We start from the raw sequence: 10,058 nt of genomic DNA, 5'->3' as shown, positions 1-10,058 counted from the left end.
AGAGAGAGAGAGAGAGAGAGAGGGGGGAATAAGCAGGTGCAGTAAGGCCATTCATCCATTCAATCCATTCAGCTAATAAGGCCCACATTATCACTCCCAAACACACTGTGTACACACACACACACATACAAGACACCCACACACACTGTAGCTGGAGTAGTAGTCTGTGTGTCTGTGTGTGTGTGTGTGTCGAAGAGAGGGAGGGGGGCAGAGACAGAGAGGTATAAATATGGAAGATCCTAGAGGAATTCATCACATCCCAGCACGAGAAGGGGAAAAGTAGGAGGGTGCGAGGGAAACAGACAAGGAAAAGAGTGACCTTTTGAAGGACAAGAGAAGAAGAGTGACCTTTTGAAGGACAAGAGAAGAAGAGTGACCTTTTGAAGGACAAGAGAAGAAGAGTGACCTTTTGAAGGACAAGAGAAGGATAAAGAGAAGAAGACGACGGCCGAAGAGAAAGACGCAGAAGAAGCAAGAGGGGAAAACACAGAGGAAGGGGACAAAGGGGAAGGAATCACACTGAAATCATCTTCAGGTGAGACGTGCTATTCACACCTAACTTTCAGGTGAGCTGAAAAGAAAATAAATTACATAAAATAACTGCATGCAAAGGAAAAAAAATCAAATCAATAAAAAAAAATGTTGAGACTACGGCATTTTCTTGTCAGTCTCTCTCTCTAACCCAGAAAAACCTGACATTTCCTCTCTGTGTTAAAACCTGACATTTCCTCTCTGTGTTGACACAAAACCTGACATTTCCTCTCTGTGTTGACAAGCATCCTGCATTCTGCTTTGTTGCGGTAGGTCATCATGTTTGGAGCTCACATCCATGCGGCAGAAAGGGCTCTCCTACTTGGTGCTTTTCTCATGAGTCTTCTCACTCCATGCCTCTCGGTCTACAGAGGAGGGGAGTGCTACTTCAACACCAAAGGTGCAAACCCTCACACACACTCACAGACAAGCGTGTACACATGCATCCATGCGCACACACACACACACACACACACACGACTCATATGGCTCTGCAGTACCAACTACCCTTTCTGTTGAATTCTTAGTGATGATCTTATCTAAATCAGAAGCATCTGCTTTCCTGTGTGTGTGTGTGTGTGTGTGTGTGTGTGTGTGTGTGAGAGAGAGAGAGAGAGAGAGAAAGAAAGAGATTTTACAATAGATCGGTGAATGTTATTGTATTTTTTTCTGCAGGATTGTGTGAGTACCAAGGACAGGCGTATGGTATCGGAGAGAGCTGGCTAACTAAGGACTGCTACCAGTGTGTGTGCATGGAACCATTTGGAGTTGGCTGCTGTGAAGAGTGAGTCCTCGTCTTATTTGGGCGCACAACACACACACTAAATAACCCAAGCATATCATCTTATGAATGTGTAGGCTATTTCATTTGATTGATATAGCCTAGAGAATTAAGAACAATTGCAAAATGTCAAGAGTTGAGATCAGAAGTGTGAGAGTGTCTTCTTCCCACAGCGCGTCGCAGCCTGTTGATTACCCCGACTGGTGCGAGGTCATTAAGAAGCCAGACTCCTGCATCAGTGTGGCGGTCATGAGGGCCAATCGCAAACTGCCCTGCCTCTATGGAAAGTGGGGAAGGCTGCGAACCGAGACCTGGAAGTCGGACAACGACCCTATGTTCTGATCTACTGACACCTGACAGCCTGTGATGCAGCTAATACAGCCAAGATTTGTGCAGGAAGTGACAAACGCACAACAAAACTCCACAATCTGTTTAAAAACATTTGCACACAACAACTGCAGCTATTTGTAGAATATTTGACTGGTTGTCATATTTTAAGTTTAACATACATCACTATGAAATCCCATGTGTCTGAACTACTGATTGGTGAAATAAAAAATCTGTTTAACTACTTAGGAAATTGTTGTTCATTAACTTCTTGACTTTGCTTATTTTGTAATGAAATCTAAAGGTCCACGTTGGGGCTTTTAATCTGACAAAGTTGACAGGGCTTTGGCCTGATAATTGAAACTGTGTCCTAAGTGTGTTGTAATGTTACAAAGTAACTCTGGTACCCGCTACATTTACCTAAATGTTGCTTCCAACAAACCACGAATTACACTGAGTGTTTATTTAGACCTAACCTGTTTTATAAAGCAGTGTTTAGTCGTAAGTATAGCCTATTAATTAAAAGTATCTCATTCAACGTAATTCAGGCTAAATTGCGGCAAACTTACTTACGCTACCTTATTCAACAGGCCGGTGTTATAACAATAACTTTTGCATTTGGCTCGAAAATGAATAGACCGACATCATCAGGCAAAGCAGTAATGAATCTAAACAGGTAGATTAGCGTTGTGCTAACTGGTCACATGAACTATCTCATGTCACGTGTTAATATTCAGGTTTCAGGAAAGTCTTTTTTCACGGGGAAAGAAAAGAACTGCCCCCTTCCCGCCTTCGTTTGGCTATCATTGGAGGCTACTAAGAAAATGTGCATTTGGATAGGACTTACTCTATGTCACTCCCTTTTCTTACCATGTTGCCACACCTCCTTCTTTAACCTGGTTTAGAGTAATTGGTAGCTTCTGTGAAGTGGACCTTGCTAAGGGAAATTTCTAAACTCAACAAAGCGAACTTTACTAAACATACGTGATCAAAGGTGAGTTGACACTAGTCAAGCTAGTTATAGCCTCGAGGAAGCCCCTAAGTAAGGCTTTCTCGCAAGAATACTGAGCTCAAGTTGTAAACGTAACTGCTGTACAGTATGTGGCTCAGGTGTCTGTTAACGTCAGTCAACTGTAGTTATTTTGGTCTCTCTATTTCACTTTTGTGTCTGTTTGCGGGTTGACTGTTGTTGTTATTGTGCAGACAGCGAGGGCAACGCCACTCTGTCAAAGCTTGTGTTTGAAGGAGTGTGTACGCTTCGTTGCCCGAGGCAGTGTCACAGAGGAGGAATTGCTAACACACCATATGAATTTAACCTGCAACATGATACGATCAGCAATTGCATTATTTACTAAATGGGAAACGTACATGGTGTTCAGTTGGTCTTTTCCTTGTGGTAGGTTAGTTTGCAAGCACAGCTTTGTACATTTCGGGTTGTTCAACTTCGGCCATAACATGCCTACTAACACTGCAATTTCCAAGACGAAACCTCAACACTGTCAAAGTCTACAGAAGTGTTAGCTAGATGTTGCACGTGTCGAGCGGGAGCACCTGACCAGTGTTCTGTTGCCGTGAGTTCTGTGCCTCACGAAGAACGGATTAAGCGGAGGCCACATCTGTTGAGCTGTGTGTGAGTTGATTCTGTGTTGAAAAGAAGCTTGTTGGAGGGATTGGGGGAGGTGGTTATTCCTGAGTGAAGAATTATGTCACGTCAGCCAGTACACATAGGATTGCTGTTGTATGGGTCGTTTTGATAGACTGAAACTGTGTCCATGAAAATGTGCATAAGTCCAGGACTTGGCTTAATGAGGGGTTATCTGGTGGGCTACACCGGATATCTGATTCAACAAGCTATTTCAGATAGATCATTCAAAACTGTAATAACACCCCTGTGTAATAAGTTTTAAAGGCTTTATATCTGATTTGTCTTTCAGAATGGACAAAACACCCCCAGACATCAGCTAGATGTCACTGACCTTTTTCTTTTATTATTATTATTATTATTTTGCCTGAAGTTGGATGGCTTTGATTCAGTCATGTGAAATACAAAAATGGACAAGTTAGGCAGCCAAGTGAGCGAGGTTGTAGTGCTGCCTGGGTAATCATCAAGAAGTTGAGGCATATTTACAAATACCCCCCTACACACACAAAACAGAGATACACACACTATACACACTGAACAGCTGCAGCAGTTTTGAGGTAGTGGACTCAAGGAAGGCGAGGAAAGATGGAGTGTGGAGAAAGTGTTTTCTGCGGAGGGGGTGAATTGGAACTGGACCCTGACATCGTAAGTGAAGAGGCGGGCAAACTCTACTCGGAGCTCCAGGTAACCAATCATGACACTTGCCCATGGTGATTGACATAGCTTTACCAGCCTGTTCCTGTGAACTTGCTTTGTTGCCGCTCAACTTCCTCATTTTTATAAATAATTGTATCTCATTTCCTCATTCCTCACCAGTGTATCTGTCTTGTAATTTGGCCAAATGCTAGAAGGCTTTCACTGCTCTGGTGGTCTTTGTAACAAACACTTACTTTGATAGAACTTTCCAATATGTATTCCAGGCCACTGAAGCAAAACTAATCTCTAGATATAAAAGGTCGGCTAATGGCTATAAAGATTTAATTGCTTGTATTTGTGTCATACACATTGGCTTATTTCCTACAGGTTAATGTCCCCATCTCGTCGTTTCCTACGATCTCACACACTTTACCTGAACTTGCTTCTCTAATCCAATCTGCTGTTGAATTTGTTCCGCTATCTCTTATTTCTCCTGTCCCTGACCATCCTGTCTCCTCCACACCCCACCCCCAACCCAGTCTCACCCCAGTCTCACCCCAGTCTCACCCCCATCTCGTGCACCTCTCACCCGCTCTTTTGCCCTCTCCCGCTCCCGGCAGGCTGTGGTGGAGACCCATGGGTCCGCCGTGGTGGAGTCCCTGGTGCCGGTGATGGTGTGGGTGCTGGAAGGCCTGGCCAGTAGCCGGGCCCAGCTGCGAGAGCGGGAGGAGGAGGCCGAGCGGGGGAAGGTGGACCGAGAGGAGCTGATGGAGAGGTACCAGAGCGAAAGAACTCTCAGGAGGGAGAGCCAAGAGGTGAGAGGTCGTCACCACGGTGATGTTCACTAATAATCAGGCCTTGAAATTGGAAGTTGGAATTCATGTGTGGCCTGGGCTGTTCAAGATTTGAAAAAAGATCATTAAAACGGCTTTGTTTTAATCTGATCACTGCAGACACAGAAAATGTCCTTGCTTTGTGCCCTACCGAATTTAATAGAAAAATGTCTTCTCATTTATGACAATTGGACCACAACCCATAGTAATAAATGCCATGTTTCTGTATGTATTTTTGTTTGTTATGTGTTACGGAGCCCCTAAGGGGACATGAGCAAAAAAAAATCTAAAGTTTAGTTTCACGTGCGCACATGAAAGTTTCACGTGAAAAGGTTTTGCGTGCGCACACAAAACTTTCATGGAAGTTTCACGTGAGCACATGAAAGTTTCACGTGAGCACATGAAACTAAACTTTAGATTTTTATTTGCTCATGTCCCCTTAGGGGCTCCGTAATGTGTAGACTTGACACATTTTTTTAATAAAACATTTTGATACTTTAATCAGCATGAACAAATGGAGTGTCTTTAAAACCCTGGATCAAGTAATCTGACGCCATACTCGCCCAAGGACACAAAAAGAAAAGATAGGTAGATTATTGTGTTATAGCGTGTATATTACAATAGGCAAGGCAAGTTTATTTATAGCGCATTACATACACAGGAGTAATTCAATGTGCTTTACATAAACAAAAGCAAAGAATACTACACAACACTAGGTGTTTAGGTGTTTAAAAATAAAAAATAAAAATAATAAAAAAATAAAATCAGGTTTTGTTCTCTTTGAGCATATAGTGAATATGCTGAATATTGTTTAAATATTCTATCAGCACATTAGCTAGGACATACTGGCTTATTAACACAACTAGAAAATGTAATTTCGAGGAAATTACCAGTGCATGAAAATATAAACATACTGTATATTAACATAAAATGCAAAACAAACTTTTATTTGATAACAGTTGGCAGAAGTCATAGTTGATAACAACTGACAGTTGAAATGGCTTAACAGTTAAATAGTTGAGTAGTTTAAATAGTTTAATTATTTAATAGTGAATTATTGTAGTGAGGACATTTATTTTGAAACAGTTGTGGGCAGAGGAAATAGTTGAACAGGATCTGTAGAGCCAGATTGTATGTTTAAAGCCTGAGACAGAGTATATAGTTTAAAAGTTAAATGTAGATAGTGTAACAGATGTTGATAGACAGAAAGTTGAATGGATGTTGATAGGCAGATTGTTTAATGGATGTTGATGGGATAGTTTAATGGGTAGATGAGTGAATGGTTTCCAAGTCTCCTTTTCAAGACCTACGTTACAAAGTTTGAACGAAGTTTCTACGTTAAACGGTTGAAGCTGAACTAGAAAATGTAATTTCGAGGAAATTACCAGTGCATGAAAATATAAACATACTGTATATTAACATAAAATGCCAAACAAACTTTTATTTGGAAACAGTTGGCAGGAGTCATAGTTGATAACAACTGACAGTTGAAATGGCTGAAACAGTTAAAATAGTTGAGTAGTTTAAATAGTTCAATTATTTAATAGTGAATTATTGTAGTGAGGACATTTATTTTGAAAACAGTTGTGGGCAGAGGAAATAGTAGTCTTAAGAGAGCCAGATTGTATGCTTAAAGCCCGAGACAGAGTATATAGTTTAAAAGTTGAATGTAGATAGTGTAATGGATGCTGATAGACAGAAAGTTGAATGGATGTTGATAGGCAGATTGTTTAATGGATGCTGATGTATAGTTTAATGGGTGGATGAGTGAATGGTTTGAAGAGGATGAATGGATAGAAAGTTGGATGGAATGTGCCTTATATCCTTGTAGAATGGAGAGACACAGAGAGAGTTGGCCTAGTTAAGCAGAAAGCAGTTGATACAGGTGCAATCAGTTTAACTGGCCCTTTGATTGGTCCTAGTAGTGAGCAGCTGGAAGTTGATACAGGTGCAAATCAAGTTAATTAGTCCATTGTGATGTCATAGTGCTAATACAAAGTCTATGGGGAAAAATAAGCTTGTTTTTTATTAATATCTCAAAAAGTATAACGTTTACAAAAGTAAAAAATACATTCCCCACGTGTCCTTTTCAAGACCTACGTTACAACGTTTGAACGAAGTTTCTACGTTAAACGAACAGACTTCGGATAACAGAACAGTGCATTTTCATGCACTGTAATAATAATAAGAAGAAGACTTCGGATAACAGAACAGTGCATTTTCATGCACTGTAATAATCCTCCTGCCAGTCTGTGTGGGTGTGTGGGGCTCTTAGAAGATAGCCAGTGACAGTAATCTTTTACCCCTGGGTTATTTGGGCATTTATTTTCACACCATGGATACAGTAGTCTAATACTCTTATAATACAGTGCAAGAGTCTGGTTGACATATGTACCAAATACTGGAAAAATTGTGTAATTTTGTCGTATCATGGATTCGAGTTAGATAAAATGCATCCTTGACTTGTTTATAGGTTCTGGTTAGACACAAACTGCATTTCGTTGTCTCTGTACTTGTACTCTGTACAATGACAATAAAGTTGAATCTAATCTAATACTGGGAAAAATGACACAATCTGAAACTTTACGAGAATGATCCTCTCGATTTTTCAGCTTTAAGATTAATGAATTTTATTTACAAGAAGTTTGGAGTCATGGTGTCACCTTGTGTTAGTCGTGCATTGTGTGTGCAAATTATCAATGGGCAAATGACCACATATACTCGTCCCATGCTGAGACTTATGCACCTGTGAACGTCATCGTATAATTTGCTGTAATTATAGACCTAGCTACCTCCCTATTCCCCAGGGAGATAGCTAGGTCTTTAAGTAATACATAAAATATTAGATATAAAGATAATTCTTTATAAACATTTTACACTCTATAAGCAGTTGTCTCCCCACATTTACTAGAAAAATCTGGCAGCTCCTCTCCTCCTCCTCCTCCTCTCATCCTGCTTCCTCCTCTCCTCCTCCTCCTCCTCTCCTCCTCTCTCCTCCTCACCCTCCCTGTCCTCCTCCTCCTCCCTCTTATCCTCCTCTCTATACCTCCTCCTCCTCCTCTTCCTCCTCCTCTCCTTCTCCTCCCACTCCTCCTCCACTCTCCTCTCCTTCCTCCCCTCTTTCCCTCCTCCTCCTCTACTCCTCAAGCCTCCTCTCTCCTCCTCCTCCCTCTCTATCCTCCTCCTCTCCTCCTCCTCTCCTTATCCCTCCTCTCTCCACTCTCTCCTCTCCTCCATCCTCATCTCTCCTCCTCCTCCCCTCTCACTCTATCCTCCTCCCTCTCCTCCTCTCCTCCACTCTCCTCCTCCCTCTCTCTCTACCTGCATTCTCCTCCTCGCCCTCCTCTTTCTCTCTCCCTCCTCCATATCTCCTCCTCTGCTCTCTCATCACATCCTCCTCTCCTCCTCCTCCTCCCTCCTCTCATCCTCCTCTCATCCTCATATCCTCCCTCATCCTCCCTCTCCTCCTCCTTCCTCCTATATCACTCCTCCCCTCTCCTCTGTACCCTCCTCCTCCTCTCACTCCTCCTCCCTCTCCTCCTGTCCCTCCTCTCCTCCTCCTCCTCCTCCCACTCCTCCTCCTACCACTCCTCGCTTCCTCCTCACTCCTCCCCTCTCCTCCTCACCCTCCCTGTCCTCCTCCTCCTCCCTCTTCCTCCTCCTCTCCTCTCCTCTTCCTCCTCCTCTCCTCCTCCTCCTCCTCCTCCTCGCTCCCCTCTCCCCTCCTCCTCTCCTCCTCCCTCTCCTCCTCGCCCTCCCTCTCCTCCTCCTCCTCTCCTCCTCCTCCTCTCCTGTCCTCCTCCTCCCTCTTCCTCCTCCTCCCCTCCTCTTCCTCCTCCCCTCTCCTCCCTCCTCTCCTCCTCCTCACTCCACTCTCTCTGCATCCATCCACCTCCTCTCCTCCTCCCCTCCTCTCCTCCTCCTCCTCTCTGCTCACTCCATCTCCTCCTCCTCCTCCTCCTCTCCTCCTCACTGCTTCCTCCTCTCCTCCTCCTCCTCTGCCTCCTGTCTATCACTCCTCCTCCTCTTCCTCCTCTCTCCTCCTCCTCTCCTCCTCCCTCTCCTCCTCCTCCTCCTCCTCAAAGCTTCACTCCTCTTTCATCTCATCACTCTCTGCTCCTCTCTTGCTCCTCCTCCCTCATCCTCTTTCCTCATCCACACTCTCCACTCCTCTCTCCTCCTCTCTATCCTCCCTCCCCTCCTCCTCCTCCCTCTCCTCCTAGCCCTCCTCTCACTCCTCTCCTCTCCTCTCCTCTCCTCACTCTCACTCCTCTCCTCCTCTCCTCCCCACTCACCCTCCTGTCCTCTCTCCTCCCACTTCCTCCTCCTCTCCTCTTCCTCACTCCTCTTCCTCCTCCTCCTCCTCTTCCTCCTCCTCTCCTCCTGTCCTCCCTCCTCCTCTCCTCTCCTCCTCTCCTCTCCACCTCCTGTCCTCCTCCTCCTCTCCCTCTTCACTCCTCCTCCTCCTCCTCTCCTCCTCCTCTCTCCCTCCCTCTCCTCGCCCTCCTCCTCCTCCCTCCTCCTGGCCTCCCTCCTCCTCCTCCTCTCCTCCTCCTCCTGCCTCCCCACCATCCCTCCCTCTTCCTCCTCCCTCCTCCCCTCTCTCTCTTCCTCCTCCTCTATTCCTCCTCTCCTCCTCATCCCTCACTCACTCATATAGCCTCCTCTCCTCCTCTCCTCATATCCTCCTATATCTGCCCTCCTGTCATCCTCCTCCTCTTTCTTATATATATCTCCTCCCTCCTCCTCTCCTCCTCCTCTTTTATATATATACCTCTTTATCCTCCTCCTCTCCTCTTCTCACTCCTCCTCCTCCTCTCCTTCTCTCCTCCCTCTCCTCCTCGCCCTCCCTCTCCTCCTCCTTCTCTACCTCCCTGTCCTCCTCCTCCTCCCTCTTCCTCCTCCTCCCTCCTCCTCCTCCTCTCTCCTCCTCGCCCTCCCTCTCCTCCTCCTCTCTCCCTCTGCCACTTCCTCTCCTCCTCTCCTCCTCGCCTCCTCTCCTCCTCCTCCTCCTCTCCTCCTCTCTCCTCCTCCCCCTCTCCTCCTCCTCCTCCTCCTCTCCTCACTCCCTCTCCTCCTCCTCTCCTCCTCCCTCTCCTCCTCCTCTCCTCCTCACCCTCCTGTCTCTCCTCCTCCTCTCCTTATCTCCTCCTCCTCCTCCTTCTCCCTCTCTCCTCCTCCTCTCTCCTCCTCTCCTCCTCTCTCCATATATACTCTCCTCCTTGCCCTCCCTCTCAGAAGTGCACGGGCCTGGGCTGACCAGTTTGAGCAGGCCGCCCGGATGCCGGAGAAACTGAGAGGAAAAGTT

The 10,058-nt window shown here is 45.3% G+C and overlaps 2 protein-coding genes across 3 annotated transcripts in view; both read left to right on the top strand.

Moving 5' to 3' along the window:
- Positions 1-266: 266 nt before the first annotated feature.
- On the top strand, positions 267-1,887 carry msmp2 (microseminoprotein, prostate associated 2). Of its 2 annotated transcripts, none has more exons than XM_048261231.1 (4): positions 267-535; positions 805-931; positions 1,207-1,315; positions 1,486-1,887. In XM_048261231.1, the coding sequence occupies exons 2-4, from the start codon at positions 811-813 to the stop codon at positions 1,652-1,654; spliced, it is 399 nt and encodes a 132-aa protein (XP_048117188.1). In that variant the 5' UTR covers positions 267-535; positions 805-810; the 3' UTR covers positions 1,655-1,887. The 2 variants fall into 2 exon arrangements, with proteins under 2 accessions (XP_048117188.1, XP_048117189.1); XM_048261232.1 differs by having other exon boundaries at positions 267-566.
- Positions 1,888-2,456: 569 nt separating this feature from the next.
- The window catches only part of si:dkey-17m8.1 (C-Jun-amino-terminal kinase-interacting protein 3), a 25,845-nt gene continuing 18,243 nt past the window's right edge, over positions 2,457-10,058 (top strand). Inside the window, exons 1-3 of the mRNA XM_048260585.1 lie at positions 2,457-2,633; positions 3,574-3,965; positions 4,538-4,732. Coding sequence (XP_048116542.1) covers positions 3,867-3,965; positions 4,538-4,732 — 294 coding nt within the window. The 5' untranslated portion in view covers positions 2,457-2,633; positions 3,574-3,866. The remainder of the gene's footprint in view (positions 2,634-3,573; positions 3,966-4,537; positions 4,733-10,058) is intronic.

This window comes from Alosa alosa, chromosome 13 (genome assembly GCF_017589495.1).
Source record: "Alosa alosa isolate M-15738 ecotype Scorff River chromosome 13, AALO_Geno_1.1, whole genome shotgun sequence".
NCBI lineage: Eukaryota > Metazoa > Chordata > Actinopteri > Clupeiformes > Clupeidae > Alosa > Alosa alosa.
This window is presented reverse-complemented; position numbering and strand designations above follow the sequence as displayed.

Excerpts from the sequence above, each read along its gene's own strand:
- msmp2 (XM_048261231.1), top strand. The coding sequence starts at position 811 with ATGTTTGGAGCTCACATCCATGCGGCAGAAAGGGCTCTCCTACTTGGT. Across the intron at positions 932-1,206 it reads GTGCTACTTCAACACCAAAG|GATTGTGTGAGTACCAAGGA; the intron begins GTGCAAACCCTC and ends TTTTTTCTGCAG. Across the intron at positions 1,316-1,485 it reads GGAGTTGGCTGCTGTGAAGA|CGCGTCGCAGCCTGTTGATT; the intron begins GTGAGTCCTCGT and ends TTCTTCCCACAG.